General features: G+C 35.2%; 1 protein-coding gene across 1 annotated transcript; it reads right to left on the bottom strand.

Moving 5' to 3' along the window:
* Positions 1-429: 429 nt before the first annotated feature.
* On the bottom strand, positions 430-22,598 carry LOC129269198 (ATP-dependent RNA helicase DDX1-like). The gene is made up of 18 exons (XM_054906669.2): positions 22,443-22,598; positions 20,242-20,293; positions 19,590-19,653; positions 18,597-18,626; positions 17,701-17,794; positions 16,823-16,870; positions 16,144-16,230; positions 15,179-15,262; positions 13,191-13,267; positions 11,987-12,059; positions 11,420-11,496; positions 10,705-10,758; positions 9,981-10,041; positions 9,397-9,458; positions 8,687-8,710; positions 6,756-6,808; positions 5,839-5,899; positions 430-3,270 (listed from the first exon to the last, which is right to left on the bottom strand). Exons 1-18 carry the CDS (start codon positions 22,456-22,458, stop codon positions 3,121-3,123), a joined length of 1,167 nt encoding a protein of 388 aa, XP_054762644.2. The 5' UTR covers positions 22,459-22,598; the 3' UTR covers positions 430-3,120.
* Positions 22,599-23,456: the final 858 nt, after the last annotated feature.

Here is a 23,456-nt window from a genome sequence, read left to right as displayed (position 1 = left end):
AGAAAGGAGCCCATTGCAATAATCAATACGAGACAGAACCAATGAACGAACAGCATTGTGACAGGCAGACTGGTCAATGAACCTTCTGATTCTAGAAATGTTCCTTAAATAAAAAGTGACTGTGCTACAGATATGAGAGATATGGTACGACATTGACATGCGGGAATCAAATATGACACCAAGGTTTCTTATTTTTTCTGATGGTCTAAAAAGTGTACCATCAACATCAAGTTGAACATTTGGAAGATTGCGCAAGTTATAAGTAGAGGCCGCAACATGTAGTTCCTTTATTATAGTCATTTGAGTAATTTTGCAAAACATTCACTATAAATAGCAAGTGAGATAAAGTAGAGGAAGAACAATAGAGAGAGAGAGAGGGGATAGAAAAAGGGCAAGAAAAAAAAAGAGTGAGTGATGGAAAAAGTCCAAGAAAAAAGAGGGAATGAGAGAGGAATTGAGACAAGAGATGAAATGGGAATGGCAGAAAAGTAAGTATGAAGGAGGTACTCCAGGCTGAAAATAATATAAATTGGACAGATAAAGCAAAATCAGACAAACATAACACTGAAAATTTCATCGAAATTGGAAAAGGAATAACAAAGTTATGACGTTCTAAAGTTTTGCATTATTTTGATGAATCAGTTTTATGCATGTATCCCACTTAAACTATGTTTATTCTAATTTTGTACGACAAGAATTTAGAAAGATATAATGACTACTGAATGATAAACAAATAATGCACGTAAGGGCGTGCATGCAGGGCCAAATAATGTACGATGAGCGAGAAGAGCCAATGGATGTACCGCACCGAGATCCGCAGGACCGAGTGAGGCATATCCATTTGGCGAGTCGAGCACAGAGTTCATTATTTAGGTCCTCTATGCACAAGAATGCGTGCATTGTTTGTTTTATACAACCCCCCTCCCCATGTTACTGAGTTGCCCCGAACACTATATTTGATCTAAATTCTAGATAATTCCAGACCTTGCACTATCCTGCACTCTGACGTCAGAGTGCAGGATAGTACATTTGGTATGACGTCAGAGTGCAAGATAGTGCATTTTGGATGCAATAGTGCAATTATCCGATTTGGACCAAAGAAAATTCTTGGGAGTTGTATAATGTACGAGATAATCATTGCTGCAAATTACTTCATTACAAGGAAGAAATATCGTCAGTGATTTTACGAACCGGCACAAGCCTCATTTTTGGTGATATTTTCAAAATCATTATTTCTATTGCATATTCTGAAAGCCTGTGATTCATTCTATTGAATGACTAAATTTCAGATAAAAATTTGTATTATTCAAAGAATAAGAGTATATTTAAATTTCTTATGAACCGGCTCAAACCCTTAATTTGATTTTATGAAGCAGCCTATACCATTCTTTGTGTACTATTAAGTCTCTGAAATGGCGCACAGAGATGTTATTGCGTATGCGGCGCGTATGTGGTTTGTGCCAGTAAAAAAACATGCACATGGCATTGAATGGTTTCACGACCTAGCTCAAACCGGGTTTATGTCGCTAAAAAACAATACGCTTAATTTTACAAAGTGACCTTAACCCCCTGTTTTCGGTAAAAATATACAGCTTCTGATATGCATAACTGCGCTTCGTTTCAAAACTGAATTTGAATTGCCAAAAAAATGTTGTAATGTATGCTTTACATTGGTATAAATATTTGATCTCCTTTCTTTCAAAACGCGAAGGTTTGAGCCAGTTCTTAAAATCACTGACGACAGGGAATAATTTTCCTGGTATCGCATCGCAATTTGCCCCACATTTTTGAAAGACTGCTATGCATAAAGTCTTTTGTATAGCATATTTTTACATCTAGGACTGTTCATTACTTAGTTGAGAGCTTTTCTCTTATGACCAAAAATGCTATTCAAATTTGTAAAGCAAAATTATTCCCTGGACGATATCATAAACACATGTAAGAAAACATGAAATAAATATGATTTCATATAACACTCTATGGTGCAGTCACAATTCCCCTACGATGGCCACATGGCGAGTTGAAAACAGCCGTTTTAACATATTTGTACCACATCTTTGTAAAAAGGCAGAAAGAGAGGGGTGGAGAGAGAGAGAGAGAGCAAGGAAGAAAGAAAGAGATGTGGACAGAGACAGAGTGTATGCGGTAGGAGATTTGGAACAGAGCAATGAGGTGATATTGATTTTTTGTTGACTAATAAGAAAAACCCAAACTCTAAAAGCAGTTGAACAAATGATTGGGAAAACCAACAAAATGAAGTGAAAATATCCCATAAGAAAAATTGTATAGAAAAAACACCACATTTCAAGTTTCCTCCATTACAAAACATAAAACAAAACAAAACACTGAATAATCAGACAAACAAATCAATTTTAATGTCATCCTCCATAAATATAATCTTAAAATGCTAGGTAATCTGCACCCCCCATCTGAAGTTTCATTAAAATCTCTTCAATTTCTGCCTTCAGAAGAGTTGGCAATCCTTTCAAACAAAAACCAAGAAGCAATTCAAAACCAACACTCTTCATTCAAGCAAAAATCTCACACATCGCTCAAAAATATATTGTACAACAGCTTGCATACAACTGCTATGAATTTTGGCAGTAGTCATGATCCTCATCTCAAATCATACCACCAAAATCATTTTATATTGTCATTATGGTTCTTGGACATATTATGCCTCATTTCATTTTTCACCTCATGAATCATCATTAACATTCATTATTTGCAAAGCTGCCAACTTAATTGGACCAAAAATTCTACTATTTCCCTGAAAAATCCTATTTTTTGCCACAACATCACTAGCAAAATTTCATAACATGGAATCTAGCATATCAGGGTCAAAACTAACCACTAACTGTACAATTGACATGTGCGTAATACCTGTATAAGTTCCTGTCCGAGTGTCCTTGCTATTACCATTAACTTAGTCTATTTTGATGCAAATTCCATTGCTATTGGTATATATGACTTCTGTCATATTTACAATTTCAGTTAGATAGTCTGCAGATAAAAACAACAGATTATGTTCTACTACAAAGCACACATACACACAATCAAAACACAGTGCTTTACACATGTAGAATACAGCACACATCCTATTATCCTACTGTCCTATTCTCATGTAAAACGCCTAAATATAGGATAAGATCCAACTAGTTGGCAGCTCTGTACTTGTATAATGAACAATAACCCTACCTGTGACAGTAAAAGTTTTCCAGTACTCATCAGATCTTCCAAACGTCCTGGTGTGGCTACAACAATATCAATCTAGAAAAAAAAAAGAAATATTAATAATTAAATAGAATTACAGTTGTGCTCAGAAGTATTCATACCCTTGGAAAATCACAGTTTTTTTCATTTTTAATAAAAGTAAGAGTAGAAATGGAGTCAGTTACAAATCAGTCAAATACATTTAGGTATCATGTACAAAAGCTTGCCATTTTTATTTTCACCTCATTTGCATATCAAAAGAATAGATAGCTTTCCTGGATTTTCTGATGTCCAAAAGTATTCATACCCCTGTCATGAACCACAAGTTAATAATCAATTGAATAGCCTTTATTCGCAATGTCTGCCTCCAGTCATCTCCTATAGTTTGTTACTAAGTTCTTGCATGTCTCTACATGGATTTTGGCCCATTCCTCCATTGCAATCCTCTCCAAGTCCTTCAAGAGGCTGGGCTTCTTTGTATTGACCTTCACCTTGAGCTCTTTCTGGTTTTCGATTGGGTTCAAGTCAGGACTTTGGCTCGGCTACTCCTGTACGTTGACTGCATGCTCTTGAAACCATGTTTTGACCTTCTTGGCAGTGTGCTTTGGATCGTTGTCCAGTTGGAAGATCCAATCGGGGCCAAGTTGAAGTGTTTCAGCATACTCTTCCTGAAAAACAGCCCCAAATCATTATGCTCCCTCCACCATGTTTTACTTTGGGCATTGTGTTCAGACATCTCTGTGTCCGAACAGCTCCATCTTCATTTCATCAGACCATGGAGTTGATAGCTCCATGGTCAAACCAAAGAATAGACCTCCAAAAAGTTTCATCCTTTCCCAGATGTCTTCTGGTAAAGTCCAAACGGATTTTGTGTGGTTGGGTTTTAGGAGTGGAGTCTTCCATGTCCGTCGTCCATTCAAACCCGCCTTATTCAAGGTCCTCTGGATGGTTTGCCTGGAGATCTTAGTCCCTTGGCCATTGAGATCTTTCAGCATCTCCTTTGTGATGATTCTGGGGTTGACAGAAGCAGCTCGAACTAAACATCCTGCTTGCCTTGCCGAGACTTTGGGCTTCCCTCCGGGACTTTTAAGGTTCTCCACTTTTTTGAAAGTCTTGAACTTTCTGATGATGCTCTGGACAGTAGCCATATGAACCTTAAAACGCCTGGACCCGGGGCTTGGACATTGCCTTGTAGCCCAAACCATCTTTGTGAGCATTCACTATTCGCAGTTTCAGGTCATCACTAAGTTCCTTTCGCTTGAACATGATGAAGTTTAAGCCGATTCTGATGAACTGAAAAAGATCTTGCCGCTGATTCTCAATTTATAGAACCACTGATATTTCTGGAATTAAGACTGACTTTCTCAACATAATTTCATCTATTACATGCGAAATGCCTCCCTCCAATCTTGAATTGATTTGAAATCAATTTCATCAACATGGCAACTATCATCTGGATAAACCCCAGAAGAGGGAAGATTTCTGAGATCTAAGGAAATTCCTCTTCCTGGATACCATGCAACATGGCTTAAATTATGTTGTATTCATGCCTGACATTATAGGGTCCAGTTTGAAACCATATTGGGGTAGTAATATATTTGAATTATGGAAAAATAAGGTGTATTATACTTGAGAAAGACAGGGGTATGAATACTTTTGAACATCAGAAAATTCAGAAAAGTAGTTTTCTCTATTATTATGCAAGTGAGATGAAAATAAAATTAGCATGCTTTTGTAGATAATGCCTAGTAGTATTTAACTACTATGCAAGTTATCCTAGTTCAGCTTTCATTTTTATGAAAAATTCAAAAAAACACATATTTTTTTAGGGGTATGAATACTTCTGAGCACAACTGTATGTGATGATTAACACTATAAAATAGATGATAAAAAAACCTTGATGTATAAACATTACTTTTAATAATATAAATATATATATAAAATCTCCCAAGGTGAAAATAGTTAATAGTTAAATAGATGAAAGTGCGTTTTGACAGACATCCATTCATGTTTATTGTCACAGATAATCTGGTATAGCAGATAAAACAAAACTTGCACAGAGTCATCAAAACTATAAATAAATGATCTATACAAAACATTTATTTTAGGATAATGTATAATTATGGAGTAATGACAAAATGAAGATTATAAAAATTACTGAATAATGTCTGTCCATTTATAGTGTGGTCCCACATGTTGTTATGTGTGTTAGCTACACCAGGAAAACATGTGGTAATGAAATGAATACGATTTCAAGTAAGCCTATTAATTTCAATTACACTTAATTGTTCTCAATGAGCACCCAGGCGTATGATGAACACTGTAAGAATGTTTCCAACCATTTCTATACCAGAACTCAAACTTAACTTTGAAGGTCAAACATGTAATGTAGTTTTGTCTTCTCTTATTTGCTCTCAAGCACCTTGAGCATCTATAAATCTTGTCTTATTATTATCATTAAAAACTTGAATAAGAGCAAATGTTTTCATTGTTGAAAATCACACTTTCCCTCCCCCTTAGACTGCTGTTTAATAATGCAAACACCCGAAAGTCCCATGATTTCTCACGTTAATGGTTGCAAAATGATATTCATGAATGCAATTCAAAGACTTTTTCCTGACTTACTCCTTTAAAGAGCGCATCTACTTGTTCCTTGGCTGCTTGTCCTCCAATGATCAACAATTCTCTGAATTTGAGAAAGGAGTAAAATAAAAAATCATATAGTTAATTTATAATGCGCTGATACTCTAGTCGCCTATTCAATATGGCACCTGGGTTGAGTGCAACTCACTGTGGATCAATTTCTTGCTGAAGGAAATAACGTCCTGGTTAGGATTCAAATCTACAACACTCTGTTTCAAAGGCGAGAGTCAGAACTATCAGACCACTATATCACTATGGTTGTTTTTAGGCAAGGTGTATCAATATGAATTAAAAAGAAAAAGACAATGTTAACCCATAAAGGTACATATTACATAGGATTTGTGATAAGAAAGAGAAAGATGTAGAAAAAAAAAAAATTGGTAGTGTGTTGTGCCCTTCCTGAATCCCAACTATAGTAAGCTAATCACCTTCTAAAACAGCAATGGAATGAAAACTACAAAATTACTGATTTTATATCCATATTCAATCGTTTCTTTTGAAGTATGAAAATGAATAGAAAAATTAAAATTGTTGCCAATTCGAGGATCCAAAGAAATCAATCTTGACCGTACAAAAGTTGTGTACCTCAAAGGTGAGTGAACATTTGTTAGATTAAATACTGTTGTTAACAGGTCCCATGTAAAGAATTGCTCTTCTTGAAATATGGCATCACACCACCCTCCCCACACCCCTCTAAACTAAAGCTGAAATGTTTCAAATCTTACGAAAAAAATCTTATATTTCAAAATTTTAAAGAGTATCATATTATGGTATCATATTTGACACAAGAACAGGTCATCTGTAAAGTTGTGTCCATCTATTGAGCAGTTTTCTGAAACACTCCACCAGTTGGGTTGAATTTAAAAATCATGAAGGTCTTATTTTCTACTAGTACTCACCTGGGGCAGTGAGTTGTAACATGTTTTTTGAAGAGTCTTATCTGGTTCAAAGTCTTCAAAAAAAAAAAAAAAAAGTAAAATTACACCGTAATCACGAAAGCAGCATAAATAAATACTGTATCATAAACATGCTTAAAGGAAAATGAAAGGATAGATTTATTATCTGGTCATAAACTGATTACATTTCACTGATTAAAATAAAATTAGAATGAGGCAGAACAGTTTCCTATTTCCCATGATATGCCAAGTCAAAGTTATCAATATTTTGATATTTGAAAGACCTATGGAGATCGCCATTTTGCTCATACTCCCTATATCTCCGTGGGGGGTTGTGACGTCAGCGACGTACAACTCGGTGTCCGACCTCGGCGCTCGCTTGTGATTGCTAGTGTAAGATACATAGGCCAAAGTGGATCTGGCTGCCGAAATTGGTCAGAAAGTGGCACAAAATGCAGCTTTTACCGAATTCCTGATCCGCAGAAGAGGCCAGAAATCTCTTAAAAAAAATTGGTGGCTGCACTAAAGGTGGAGAAATACAACAATTCCTCCAAATTCATGAGGAATGATGTTGTTCGTAGTGAGCATTTTACCTATTTCTTCGGCCGGGTATTGGGGCTCGAAGTCGTAGGCTCTCGGGCTTTCTAAGTTCTATTTCGATGCAAACGTCCGATAAGTTTTGTTTGACGGTAACAAATAATAAACAACGTTAGATATATTGAAATATAGCACAATTAACAATTTACTGATATTCAAACGGGATAGACAACCAAACCTCCAACATAACACGATCACTCGGTTCAGGGGCCAGCACTCAAGGGTTCATAACATGCCGCCGCGCACAGAAAAATCAAGCCATAGAAGTCGTGTGTTGTGGACACCAGAAGTAAGATCTCAGCACGCGCGACCCACTAGTTAGAAATCTACTGCCAAACGCGGTTCATGGTGCTTGGTTACTCGCTATACGTGTGAGTGGGCGGCTGGGACGGCTGTATTGTCTGTACGTACAAATTTAGCTTGTCAAATTTGCCGATTTGGATATCGTAAATAAATGTGTAAATATTTTCATCAAAACTCATCAATTTGTGTTTTAAACCATAAAATAATTTAAATACCTTTTTGATAATATTTTAAAGTGTTTTAGGTGTATATTTTATCTATTTCTTGTAAAAAAGTATCTATATTATGCAAACTCGGGGTTGGTTTCAGCCTGTGTATAGCTGCACATGGAAGTTAGTACCGAGAGCAGTTGTTCGTCGCTGACGTCACAATTTTGAACGAACCTCGCAACAATGGCGATCTCCATTCAGAGACTACGATCGTGAAGAAGCCTAACTTTGAAGAGGTGGTACTCCACTCTGGGAAATCGGATTTGGGTATAAGTGGATTCATTTTGATTATCATTTACTTATCAATGATATTGTGGTATTACATTTTGGGTTTCATTCTCCTTTAAACTCTGTAAATTCATTTTCAAAAATCCTTCAAAAATGAAAAGCCAACTCAAAATTTGTCTCTCCCCAATTTCATTATGTTTGATTTTTTTTTCATTTTAATAGTATCAGTAGGTATAAGAACATAATTATAAACAAATAGTTGAATAGGAGAGGTGGGTAATTCATACACAGAATAATTTGAAAAATTCTGAAAATAATTTTTGACTTTCAAAAATAGAAATTTGGCCTTCTATGTGCTCACTCATGCATGAAATCATTGATACATTTAATTATAACCCCCCCACAAAAATTTTTTATTAAAGCGTGGACTGAAACATGAACTATTTTTCCTGAAAACTTTTTGGTTAAAAGGTACCGCCATCTTAATAAAGGGTGGGGAACCTAGATTTTGTGTTATGTTTTTATCATTTGTATTGTGTTTTATACTTTTATTCATTACAACCATCTGATACAAATGAATTGTAAGATTTCTATTACCTGTTCAGCAAGTTCTCGCGATGGCTAATGAAAGAATGAGAACAAACAAGAAATAATTACATTTTAAGCCAACTCTGAATCAGTTTGTAGCAAAGATTTTGGTCGATTGTAGGCTTATGCTTATCATAACCATGACCATGTATGAGGATTTCAGTCACTGTCACCACTTTGCAAATAAGGTTTGAGTTTTGGAAACAATAATGTCCATGGAGCTGACGCATTTTCATTTAATGCAGATGATAATTTCATGATATTACATTTTTCTTGTAATGCCTTAAAAAATCACTTCCAGCTCACATCATAAAGATGATAGCATTGCTGTATCATGCTAAATACTTCCCACTCTTTTACACTGACTTGACAATAACATAATGAGTAAGAGATATGAAATGTTAACGATTAACTATTATTGCTTAGATAGCACCTTAAGCTAACTGAGCACTACATGACTTCTTTTAACAATCACATTTTCCTCAAATACAAAAGTCCCAAAAAGTAAAATGATATAATTTGAAGCTTGATATAATGCTAGAAATACTAAAATCTGAAAAGTACTTTGCTGCAAACCTTGTGGTCACACTGAAGACTAAATCCGCAGCAGGTAAAGTTGCAAAAAATTAAGACACAAAACTTCCATAATCATGTCCATGAAATACAACAAATGTTCACTCGGATTTTGAATACATGAAATTCTACGACAGTATACTTACTTCGATGATGATTGCCTGAGGAGCGTTGGGTGCTGCTTTTGCAGGGCCAGCAAGCCCACCACCTGGATAACAGCAAATAAATTTTTTTTCTTGATATCTCATGGACTTTTCAACCAGACTATTCAGATTTAACAGGGGAGCGAGTTGACCAGCCCAGTTTGTGATCTCTTATTGACTGTGTTATGAATAACTAGTCTTAAACCGTCACCAATATTTTTCTTTAATATTTCTACTTTTATCAAAACAACTTATTTGTCATGGTGGACTTCTATAAGTTGGTGAAATTGAGGGGACTATTAACTTCTCTGTAATACTGTATACATTTGTTTTGATGTTCAAATATTCTTGTTTTACACTGAGAAATCTGCTACTGCACAGTGGAATGTGTGAAACCTATCCAAAGATTCCTTTATGATCACCAAGTATGTTATATTCATTTATTTATTGGCTGATTAAAAACACTCAGCCTTTATTTGCTTATGAACAAGTAATCTTTTTATGCATTTTGTGTACAGGATTTATCATGTAGAGCAGGCAGTGAAATACCTAATCCAATTTTCAAGAAAGTAAATCAAATTTCATACCCATGTTTGGAGATTTGACAACACAGTTTGAAGGCGCTTCACAGATAGCACTGTACCCTTTCTGATTAAGGAAAAAGGGAAATAAATCAATTAAGAATTAGAAACAAAAACTGTAAAATCAGAGGGGGTTTCACAAAGAGCTTAAGTCTGAATAAGTGCACATGATACCTATATTGTGATGTCATAGAATTTTATAATATGCAGGAGAGTGCATCTTATGAACACTGTTTGACCCATGCAGTGAGTTACTATATATCACATACAACAGAGAGCTTTGATTTTAGACACAATTAAAATTTTGTTAAACAACCCCCAGATATTTAATAGAATCTAAATAAATGGCATAAAAATAATAACAAATAAATATGAGCAAATCTCATTGAGTACTGATGATTTCGTTTTCAAAAGACTAACATAAATATATCAGAGTTTTTCCTGTGCAAGAAACAAAATTTCTTTTTTTTTCTCAGCTTCAAAAGGAACTTCTTTTTAATGTTCTGGTCAATTAATTTATCTGGAGGTATCTGCGATTGCTTTGAATGAATTGATTGAAAAGGAAATTATCTTGAATTTATGATCTTTGCTATTGCAAAGAAATGTACTATTGTTAATCTCTTTCTTCTTGATATCTGCATATTCTCATCAATTATCATTGAGAAATAGAAGAAACAAAATTTTGAATAAACTTTGTCAACTTAAAAAAAAATGAAACTTGAGAACTTACAAGAGGTGAATTCTTGAAAGGAGTGAGACCAAAGTTGAATTTCATCTCAGCATTCTGTAAATTACAACATCAAATTAGTCCACATAAATCCAGATATCAAAACAGATACAACAGGTGACAAGTTTCAAGGCAATGTTCCCTGAAATAGCCCCAAAATAGTAATAGTTTAGACAACTTACATGTACTTGTCAGTGGCCCTTTGCAGAAAGGGTTGAAAAAGTACTGTCATTGTCAAAAGTGCCATAATAATTTTGCTAATTTCTAAAGCTATTACGCATTTACAACCAGAATCAATTGGTACACAATTTTAATGTACACATACAAACACTTGGGTGGTCAGATGATCATTAAAAATCAATATCATGTAATCCATCATGACCACTTGGGTGGTAGTAATGGATTGTATTTTAAGTCATTTTGAGATGGCTACCACAACTGCTTGTAGCATTTACGTTTGAGTGTTCCTAACCCTTCAAACCCTATTCTAAAGAATTCTACATCATCCTTGAAATTTCTCTACATATGTACATTGATGCAAGTGGGTTATAGTTGATCGATTTTGACAAGTGGTGTAGTATTTTCAAAACTAAGGAACTGCTTTCTCTCACTAATTTGCCAAACAGCCAATCAGATGCAAGGATTTTCAGTAGCTTATAACATCTGTCGGTGAAAGATCACAGACGAACCTTTCCATGAAACACTCCCCGATGCTTACCTTGAGGACCACTGTGGGGTAATAGGTAGACTTAAGAAGATGACCAGGTATAGAGAATGCCAAGCCAAGGTCTTTGCCTGATAAACAAGTACAACAATTTAATTCAATACAATTGAATTTATTCATTTTCCTCTTTCATTCTTAAAAAAGTATTTACAATGATAGTAAAACTTACATATTAATAACACATCAAAAATCAATTTGCACAATACTATTACAGCATGAAATTGAAAGGGAAGAAATCCGACCAAATAAGCTGAGCTTGTAGGGAGAAGGAACCCTTTTATAAGTACATATCATAAGACATGACTTCAAACTGAATAACAGTATAAAGGGGGTATATTCAAGATTTACCTAACATATACATACATGTATAATGTTAAAAGGGCTGAATTGTATGTGTATAAAATTTTAAATGGTACATGTATAAATAAAATGAAAAAAAAATTGAAAGTACATGATGGTATAAGTGGACTTATCAGAAAGGGAGAGAATAACTAAAGTGTGTAGGAATTACAAAAATCAAAGACATCAACGATGGTATAAAAGATCAACTTGACTGCTCACCATTTTTAGAGAAGTAGATTTCTCCGCTATCTAGATCCAAGTAACAACCAATAATATCATCCTTTCCAAATGACTGCAGATGCAAAAAAAAAAAAAAATCAAATATGTTAAGAACTTGTGTACAGTTATGCTCAAAAGTTAGTGAACCTAACACAAAATGCACTACTTCATACTGAGTGCTGAATGAAGACAGCAACACTACAATGTTCGGAAAGCCCAGAGAAACAAACTTTATTGAGTGTAATTTTTTCATCACCTGACTTTATAATTAAATATCTAAAACATGGCAGAATTTGAAACTTCTATGACACAGTTGAATGGAAAAAACATTGTTATTCACTTGCACAGAACAATTCCTACTTGTCTTGCTTATAATGAGCATAATATTATTTTTGACAAGATAATCATGTTGCAGAAGTTTTGTCACAAATTTAAAGCTAATTTTCATAGACAGCCATGGAAATTTCAAAGCAAAACAAGAACAGCAATTTACTAATGTATAATGGAGGGATTAAAAGCTTAGCATCTGTTTTTATCAACAGGACAGGAACAAATTTTCAACAAGATTCAAATTAATGACTAGATTATATTAATGCCTATGCCTCAGAACGTTTATGGTATCAAGAATATGGAATCAAAATCTGTTCAAAGGTAAGTGCTCAAAGTTATTTTTTATATAAATACAAAACATTGCCCAAATGAGAGCGCTAGATGCCAAGTTCAAACTCTCAAGGCTGAAAAAAATGCCAAAGTCAAGTTCTAAAAGCTGAAAACACATTCAATCAGGCGCGGATCCAGGGGGGGGGGCACAGGGGGTACGTGCCCCCCCCTTTTGAGAAGAAAACCCGAGGTGTGCCCTCCCTTTTGACATTTAAGACCTTTTTTTTTTGCTTGTCAATTTTTTCTGGTACGAAATATCCTTAATTTGTGTTGAAAACCTTTTTTTTTTGCGTGTCAAATTTTTTCAGGTACGAAATATCCTTAATTTGTGGTTGAAAACCTTTTTTTTGGCTTGTAAAAATTTTCCTCCAAAAAATTTGCCCCCCTTTTGGCAAATCCTGGATCAGCCCCTGCATTCAATGACTGCTATACATTTGTAATACTGGAATGCTAGACGATAATACCCATTACGGACCTTTAATTAAAGCTTTAGTCAGGAATTAATTGAACCTTAAAATCACTTACTTTAAATTGCATTCCTTACCTCTCCGTAAGTATCAAACTGTCGTCCAAATGACTTCTTGCCAGTTCCACCGAATCCAAAACCCAGCTTATCAGTTCCTGGGGAATGTTTCAGATAATGGTCTCAAAATTGCACTCAAATTCTCAGTTATGAGCAACATACAACATATCTTGGTCAGGTAGTGCTCCTAGAACACTCCCTTACTACTAACTCACCAATGAATAACATGCTAGTATCTTAAATTCAATGGCACTTTATAAAAGGCATGATTTTCAGTAGTCAGACTTGTTTTATTATGATTGAATAAATTTTGAGTTCCCACACATGCAATTCTTCATGAAGGCAATTGCAAGAAAGCTGAATCCGGAAAGGCGCCGCCAAATTTATGATAAATGCTGTCTGCCGGCATACAGTGGATCACATGAATAGCATAATTCAGTAATCAGTGTAGATAACATTGCCTACTGAAACCAATTTATCCCAGTAAAAATCTTGAGAGAATTACCAAATTCAGTGGTCAATGTGTTGATAATGAACTGTTTACTCTTTGTTGTACAACATATAGTATTTACAGCCATGTTAAAGTTCTGGTAGAAATCTAATTTCAATAGGAAATGGTTGGAAGCAACCCTACAGTGATTTACAACAGAATGCTTATTTATAACAGACTTAGAATGATTCAGGCTTGCTTAAAATTATATTCATTTCATTACCACATGCTTTTCCAGGTGTAGCTTACACAAGAAACAACATGTGGGACCATACTTTAAATGGGCATTTGGCAGATATCATTCATTTATTTTCATTCTTTTATAATTCTGTGTAAGTTTTGTTCAATTTTGAGAACATTTTATTTTCTGTTGTTACCAGTACCGGAGTTATCTTCAACTTGCTCCTACTCATTTTTTCACTCAATACAACCATAGCTTGAAAAATCCATAGAATCCATCTCAGAAACCAAGTTCTGCTAGCTTATCTTTACTCGCTACCATATTCTAATAATTCATGGGGGATCAACCATTTCAAAATGTTTGGCCATTCTTAGGAATAAACTGCCACAGATATCTATAATATTTCTTGTCTTGGCACCTTAAAAAATCACTAAAAACCTGGGGTGGTATTCTGCAACACTGTCATAACTTTTGTCATTTCTCTCCGAGATGTGACACCGCTAAGATTGTCACAAATCAGTATTCTGAATATTGTCTTTTCCCTGTCATATCTGTCAAAGTTCCCGCCCATCTTTTCGGAAGTAATCCAATTAAAATCATCATTAGTTCCCAGTGGGAGCCCTTCAAACCAATAGGAAGGCCCCATGACAGGTTGGGCGTATCCCCAATACAGTTGCTGGCATCGCGCAACTACGCGAATATCAATGAGCTTAATTACAAAGACAGACAGGGAGCTGTGAAGGATTTTAGAGAAAAAGTAGAAAAAGAAGGAAAACAGAGAAAAAAAAGAGGAATAGATATGTGGGGCCTAACTAATTGTAGCATGAAAAAATAATTTTGAAAATTGTCATGGATGATGAGTGAAACTAATACCACAATCTAATCTAAATAATATCATTATATGCGTGACATTCAGCCGACAGGGTACCAAGATATTTGGTACTAAAAGATATGACAAAATTTATGACTGCTACCCCCCTGTCATAACTTTTGTCATATCTTTTGCTTGTATAAACGGATTACGTGCGCATTAAAGCCGTGTGTTTTTGGTGCGCGCTAAAGAGAAGAGACAAAATTTATGACAATTTTTGTGACAAAAGTTATGACATCCACCAGAATACCGATTTTGTCATATCTCTGAGATAAGATAAAATATGGAGAAAAGACAATGTTCAGAATACCGCCCCTGGTTATTTAGACAAGCTTTCAAGTAAAAATAAAATTCTTCCCTCTCTTTGATGTGTTTCTTTTTCTTTCCTTTTCTTAAGTGCCCCATGAGCATCTTCTTATGATGGATACCAGCACATTACAAATGTACACATTCAATGATTTATTTACCAAGATTCAAGTCAGCTTTGTCAGTAGCCCATCCAACTCTGCAAAGTCCTTCATCTGTCACTTCAGCCTCATAATAGTACTTTCCTACAAACACACACACAAATTTTGTTCAGGAAAAAAAATATACCATCTTCTAAAAGAATTCTATCTTATATACTTCTGTATATTCTACAAAATTGGAATATGGTAGTCAAATTAGTGAAAATGAACAAAGTAATGAGCTGAAGATTATCTCATTGTTTAGATATCAAATTAACAGAGTATGCACAAAATGAAAGTGATCAAATGATCAGTTGTGTTAATTACGCCTTTCAAACCCAAAGTCTAAAGAGGTAATATTGACCCCCACCTCCATAAAAAAATTGGTGCAAAAAAAGGCCCATTTAAAGTGGATCCAAGAATGTGCATTGTAAGCTTTTGATCAGGTAGCCCATGTTTACAAAAGTTTAGACCTCGCCCATGGTTTAAAAGGGAAGTAAACCCTGACGAAATATTGGTTTTAATGAAAGGAAGAAAATATTGGTGAAGGCTTGGAAAAATTAATCACACACTAAGAGTTTTTGAATTTTTAAAATCTTTAATTTCTGACTTCATATGCAAGCAGCTTCCAAATAAATCATGTAATATAAATTCCATGTTTTTTTAAATGGAGCATGATGAATTAAAATTTTGCTTATAGAAAGTGGTATGAAGTAATGTCTCTGATGATATTTCCACCCAGCAAATGAAATCTCCACCCAGCAAATGAAATCACTTTCATTTTTTTAGAAAATGGCATTTTGGGGAATTTATATGAGATGAGAAGCTGCTTGTCTGTGATGTCAGAAAGTTCATAACTCTCATTATTTTTTGACAGATTTTCATCAAATATTCATTGATATTTTCTCTAATTTTTCTGCTCTGTAATAAGACCAACTTCCCTGTAAGAAACATTCTATATGAATTCAAGCTTTTACATTTCTTACCTTTACCACTGACACCCTTATTAGCCCTGGTACCATGCCATGATTGCATCTCTCGACTTTGACACAGCAAACCTTCTTTATCAATAGCTGTAAATGAAATAATGAAATAAATTTAATGAAAAATATGTAAGAATGTGTAATTTTAGTAGTTTCAACCCTTGGTTTTCAATCAGAGAGTCACAGATTCGAATCCCAGTCATGGAAGAAATGCATCCACCCCTTTGTGATATGCAGTTAACCAAGGTGTAGTAAATGGGTACCTGGCAGGAATATCCATTCCTTGAAATGACTGTGCGATTGGATGACAGCAAGTAAGGGTAATGATAGTACTTACCATCATGAGCACTCGCAGAGTAGACATGGTTGCTGTGTTTGTGTGTGTGTGCATTGTGTTCAGGTCTTCTTGCATATAGCCATGTGCATGCATGATAACAAGTACATTGGAAACGCAATAGTCGCTTTGACAAGGCCATTCACCAGTTTTATTAATAATTAATAAACAAATAATATTGAAGTTAGTCAGCACTTTATTTTGGGGTTCAAATTTGAATCATTAAAAAAAGGCAGCAGGTGTTACAAGGGCCGGTTGTGTTTGTAAAATAGTTTTGTATATAATGCTGCTTACAATACCTTTGACAATAAAGCATTGATGATAGAAATTAAAATTCAATTTTCTTACCCATTGCATCTCCTCTGTCATAAACATTCATCTTCCAAGAGCTGGATTCTAATAACAATCAAAAGAAAATATATTTGTAAATTAAACATCAATATATTTTGTGCTTGTTTTAAGGGTAATGCAAATAAAACAATAACACATTCCAAATAATTTTTTTTTCGTAGTTCTTAACCATAGGTATCATCGTCCATGGATACTAGATTGAGTAATTACACAGACAGAACAATTCACCACATCTTGAAATCACAACGTCCTGTAAAAAGAAAATTTATCAGACAAGCGGAGGATGATTTTCTGGTAAATTGCTGATTATTTTACACCCACTTCATATATGTTCTGTTTGGTCTACAGTACTACAAGGCAAATTCATCAATAACCAGTTTGTCTTCTTACCAAGGGAAGTGAGTGACGGCAAATGAAATTAGCTGAAATTGCAAAAGCTCCTACAACCTTTGTACAGATTAAGTACACAAAAACCTAAAAATAAGTTAAATTGAAGAAAAAAAATCTGAAATCTACTAAAAAAGATTAACTCTCAGACCCCTGTTACCATGCCTATTTACCATTTTGTCTAATTTCAAGTTGGGCTATACCCATGTTGGTTAATACCCACTTGGGTTGGGCCTAATAGTTTTCAAATTTTCAATTGAGAAAGTAAAATATAAGGATCCCATTCCACAGGATGGAGACCTTTGCAAGACCAATGAAAGACTAAACACTAGCAAAGTCTTCCAGCATTTTCCATGATCACTTATATTTGTGGTATCTGAGGAATGGCTCTGAAACCCCCTAAAAGAACTCTGAGAGAGTTATGGTATCAGACTATCTAAGAAACCAACTGTTTGTGGACCAAGTGATTATGACACTGATTTGCTTACCCATGCTAACAGAAGCAGTGGATTCCTTTGTCTTTCCTTCAGCCTTGTCTCTCAGTGTTTCATGGACAATTTGGATGACTGGTAGACAGAACGCCTAGTAGCAGGAGAATTAAAACACAAATAAGTAGACCTTGCATCTTTCATATTGGGGCCTACTCTATAAATATTGGTTACTTTGCCATCCAATGGTAAACAAATAATGAATGTTTATGAGTTCAATAGACAAATACAAATAATCCTTTCAAAGATGAGTAGCAGAGATGAATGGATCACTCATTTCATCTTTCACCGAATGAAGTACTCTGTCCATTGCACGAATGAAAAGAATATTCATTATTTGTTTTATATGCCATCTAAAAATAGATCCTTGTCATCTAAAATATATGAATTTGGATGCATAAGAGCATGCAGTGCAAGCATGGGCTGTTCAATTGTCGCATACACATGCAGCAAACGCGAGTGCTGGTGGTCTCGGAGAGCATGCAAAGGTCAAATCGTATGGATCCAAAATTGCAGGATTGATGATGTCATTGTAAAACGGGCTGAATGATCAATATCAACTTATCAAGTGACAGGGACCTATCTAGGTGTCATAATAACTCCTGTGGAATACTTTATACCATGGCCATGAAGAATAGCATCGCTTGAATTGGTAACTTACCCAGAATGCAAATTTTTGCATAACTTTGTACTAACAAGAGAAATAACAAATTGCAATACCCACTTAAATCTCTAACATTCATACCACAACCATGCTGCAAAGGGACTTGGATTACAGAATACCTCAAACCAAATCACTGTCCTTAAAGTAAGATGTGAGATCAATACAGGAAACAGCGGCATGAAAAATACAATTAAATCATGATGAAATTGACCGTCTACAAGTATTAGCTTACCCCAGTTTTTCCACTTCCAGTTTCAGCAGCCTATCGAATAAACAAGAGAAAAAGTGAAAATGTTTATACATCAAATCAAATAAGACAATTCAATCTTCAATGCAACAAGTCAGGTGTGGCAAGTAAAGGTACTCCTTGTTTTTGTTTATTGGGCACCCCTGAAAGCCTATATCAGACCTTACCCTGAAAACAGCACCAATAAGCAATCAAATCATAAAAAAATAAACATTTATTCAGAGTGTCATTGTTTTATTCCTAATAGAATTGAAATTTGTTTGATCTTTCCATATCTCTACATCAATCTTTTTAAAATGAATTCATCTTTTTATTCTTTTATCATTTTTATTAAAAGTATTCTTAATTTTTCATTAAACTGTTTGGGACCATGAATTATTCAAATCTTTACTTGATCAGCTTTTATTATCCAAATTGGCATTATTTTTTTTTCTTTTTACTTTCATTGCAGTTATAACTATCTTTCTTTTATATTGTTTATTTAGCCTTCCCAAATACATATGTGCATAAAAATTTGAAAATATCGCTAGAGGGTATTCATTTGTCTCGCAATCTACTATGGTCAACAAGGAAATTCGTGATCACTCTCACAAAAAGTGTTCACTAGCTTTCTAGGAAATTCGTGATCACTCTCGCAAAAAGTGTTCACTAGCTTACAAGTTCACGAATTTCCCAGAAAGCTAGTGAACACTTTTTGTGAGAGTGATCACGAATATCCTTGTTGACCATAGTAGATTGCGAGACAAATGAATACCCTCTAGCGATTATTTCAGTCCGCAATAATGAACCTATTTAGTATTTGAAAATATGTTTCAAAATGAGAAAATTGCCAATCTGCATACAGAGACAACGATTTTGCCACTCCCAATTAAGTTGCCAAGCAAATATTTTGATTTTTTAAATTACTTTTGGCACATAGGCATTTATCAATGTGATCCACCCCACCAAGGCTATGTTACTCTAAGGTTTCATTCATACCATAAGAACATCTCCACCCCCGAGGATGAGAGGAATGGCTTCAGCCTGAACATCAGTAGGCAACCTATGATGAAAAAAAAAAGAATAAAAAATACAATACTCAGCTGGAAATCCATCCTGAAATGAAATAGGGTTTTATTAAAATGAAAGTTAATTTGTCCAGAAAATATGATTCTCTATTTCATTTGTTTATTTACCGTTTGCACAATTCTTCATTTTTGTATCATTTCAAAGATCAGCCCCTCCTTTTAAAATAAAATATCAACATTCTTTTGTCCAGGGGTGGGGGGGTTAGGGTTTCCATTTTAAAGTTGTTTGTGAAGTTAATTCACAGCTTTACAAGTGATTCATGTCACAATTAAATATTTTTCTCAGTTGACATTTTTAATCTCATTTGCCAAAGTTGGCACGTATGGTAAATAAAAAATGAGAAGAATAAACAAGCATTTTCAACGTACAACAACAAAATTTGCCATAAAAGGTAACATTCTTGTATCAATATGTTTGGAATTTAAAAAAAAATCATGTTTATCACAATATCTCTGAGTCAGACCATTTCATTTAGGGCTTTATATTTTATCATTCAGAAAATAATAAAGTAAAAAAACTTTACAAATTATAGAGCCTGATGAATTTCCCCTAATATACTTACAGCCATCCCATTTCATCCACAGCCTGAGTGATCTCAGGGAGACAACCAAATTCTGAAGAAAAAAAAGACAAAGCCATGCTTGATAAGTTCTGGAATACAGAATGGTACTCTAACCCTTGGGAAATGACAGGACAAGAATGATTGTAAATATGCATTATGTACACTGGACACTGACATATGTATTAAACCTTGTAGATGAAAGAAAGAACTTGGATGGAATTAAGCTGGACCTGAAAAATACCTCCAGTAATAAGACAAATCAATTAGAATTTAGATGCAATATTGTACTTTTCTTGGCTTACCAGAATTCCAGTATTACTTATAAGAATATGATGATTCAACAAATGCATAAGTGTAATCTTAAGACTTCTCATGACTATAAGAAATTAAAAACATTCAAATCAAATGTGTGAAGTCAACTCTCACTCGATCTCAGGAGTCCCACCTGAGTCAGTGTGCATTGATATTCATGCATTGTTATTTTGGTTTTATTAATGCAGCCCTTTCATCTCAATCAAATAAGCTGGCGCTTGAGGCCTCTGGTATCACACTGCATTTGGCTAGACTTTCTTATGTCCCTCTAATAAAATTGTGCTTTCACAACATATTGCCACAGGGTGTCACTGCCAGCTAACTCCGCACTTGCAATGTTTTCTATGGCATGATTTCAATTTATTTGTGTATCTGCACAGGGTTAGATTTTGGATAATTAGGGTTAGGTTTTACGATGGACTTCGGCAGTTATTTGACATGGCCAAGTTTTCTCAGGTGTTGAGTTGACCTGGACCTGTGTCACAGACATGACAGACATGATTAATGTGCTCAAGGCTATGAATGAACTTCGGACACTAATACACATCATGCATTGGCCTGTGACCATTTAGATGGATTGCACCATCTTGTGTGTTGGCCGCTGATAAATGCCCCTTTTAAGATACGGACGCTTGCGTCGCGTAACGTTGGGGAAGAACAATAGAAAACAAGATGGCGGCGTAAACATCGGGCAAGTCTCTTCCGTCTATTCATGATATTTTCTTCATTTTTTTAAATGAATTCTTGTCTCGAAATAAAATCCATGGCGTAGAAATGTCGGAAATGAAGTTGTATCCCATGTACTAGACCAAAAGCTTCGGTCTCTGTTATGTTGGTTGTTCAGCTGAACTCCGTTGGCTTCATGCACTCACCAAATACAGAGACCGAAGTTCTAGCGCGATCTGTACAGGAGACTCAATGGCCATATGTTTATGTACTTAAGATCGGATAAAACGGGGAAGTGAATTTGCGCGACAGCCGAGGTAAGTCACTGTTTTTGTTCCTTTTAACTCGATTTTTCTCCGTTTCTTGGCAATTAATGCCAAGAGGGAATATCAATTTGCATTTTGGTCGCATTAATTTTCAAAATTTTTATTGATTAAAGACAAAAATTGAAGAGCCCCGATGGGGGGATTTTGCATTGCAAGTCCCCTAATGGTGGCTGCACGCTAGCGAGCCGTCTGTGTATGAGGAGAACTTAAAAAAAAAAATGTTAAAAAACTCCTCAAAACAGACGGCTGCCAGCTGTCTACCCATGTACATACATGATTTAGGGCTAGATCTTTTAGAAAGAAAGTAGAAATCTCGGGGGCGAAAGTTTCAGGTTTTTTGGTGGTACACACAAAAGTATAGGAAGGAAGACCTGGCTTCGTATGAGAGTAACCTTACGTTAGTAAATGATTTTTACTCTCTAGAAGCCTCCTGGCTACCCCCGCCCCCGGGTCTCCCAATATTGGCCGTACGCCTCAGTCTAACTTGTTACTGCTTAGCTTAGCTTAGTTTAGAGCCAAATTATAATAATGAACTAGTAGAAACTGACAGTGTTAAATAATCTGGCATTCATCCCTAAGCAAGAACAAGAGAAAAAACATAGCCTGCCATATTTCATCACTAAACAAAAAAACTGCCGAGCCCGAGGATCTCCGCGAAACTGCCCGGGCAGGGCCATGCGCTAGCGGTGCCAGCCCGGGTCTGGATGCCGTCGAGACTCGAGCGCCGGCCGTCGCGTCGGCGACAACGCGACACCCAGCTCACCCCTACCGGTACTTATCTCCGATTATTAATCATGATCAGCAATTGTTCCCTAACTGTAAGAGCCCAAATACATATCAAAATTATATATCCAGACAATGCAAACTAAAAAAAACCAATAAATTATATCGATCTACCTGCAAAGGCAGTCATTGTTCACGTGTTGGCGGAGCCGGAGTCAAAGTTGACGTTGAATGATCCTTCGCCATAGTGCAGGGGCCTGTTGCATGACGAGATGAGCGATACGTAGGAACGTCCTAGGACCATTCTTCCGAGATAGGAAGATTGGCGACAAATCAGCGCTTTCCGTTTCACGAAGGCAATTTTGTCTTTCAAGTCCGCGACATCGTTTGATATCGATAGTATCGGAAAAATATTTAGTCTTCATCGTCACCTGAACCTTTTATTTCGGAATGACGACTTGTCATAAAATCATATATTTCAATAAAAGGGGATCAAATAATGTTTTATTTATTACTGATTGTAGAATTGATGTATGGAGCGTACTTTATGAGGTAAAAAGAGAAAAAACTTTCAAGATTCACAAACATAACTGGATAAAATCGAAATTTTCATTATTTCACTTATTTAGAACACGGTGTCCTTTTAGAGACACCTTTCATTGATATTTCAACGAAAGAGACCCTTGTCCGACATAAAAATTGATTTAACTAAGTAATTTCGACATTTTATTAGTTCAATATACTGATTTATTATAGAAAACATATATATAATGATGATTTTGCAAATTATGCGTTAATATGTTATCTGTTGAGGTAAAAATAGGGTTTGAATGGAGTAAACAAAATCAACAGTGTCTGATTGTATGAGACTAAAAAGGAAAATATGAGAGGCTGCGTGTGAAAAATCTAATTTATTTATTTTATTTGTCAGATATAACGCAAGAAATACAAATGTGAGTGTTTAGAGTATAAACATACCTCAGTTGCATGATGAGTAACCGAAGACAAGGAAAATATGAAAATTGCTGCAAACATGTCCAAGTGGATAAAGTAGTGCTTTGCAATAACAATTAAAACATAGAAAAAGGTGTGCAATCCGCAATGGAAAAAATACTATTTACAGAAATAATGATAATATTACAATGATCATAAACGTTGGTAATCTTTAAAGTTGATCACTTAATTTAT

This window comes from Lytechinus pictus, chromosome 2 (assembly GCF_037042905.1).
Source record: "Lytechinus pictus isolate F3 Inbred chromosome 2, Lp3.0, whole genome shotgun sequence".
Lineage (NCBI taxonomy): Eukaryota > Metazoa > Echinodermata > Echinoidea > Temnopleuroida > Toxopneustidae > Lytechinus > Lytechinus pictus.
The sequence above is the reverse complement of the archived record's forward strand: the minus strand, read 5'-3'. Positions and strand labels throughout refer to the sequence as shown.

Bases quoted from the DNA above. Each gene is read 5' to 3' on its own strand.
- LOC129269198 (XM_054906669.2), bottom strand. The intron at 10,759-11,419 runs GTAAGCATCGGG...TGTAATTTACAG, and splicing joins ACCCCACAGTGGTCCTCAAG to AATGCTGAGATGAAATTCAA. The intron at 3,271-5,838 runs GTAAGTCAGGAA...TTTTTTTTCTAG, and splicing joins TAGATGCGCTCTTTAAAGGA to ATTGATATTGTTGTAGCCAC.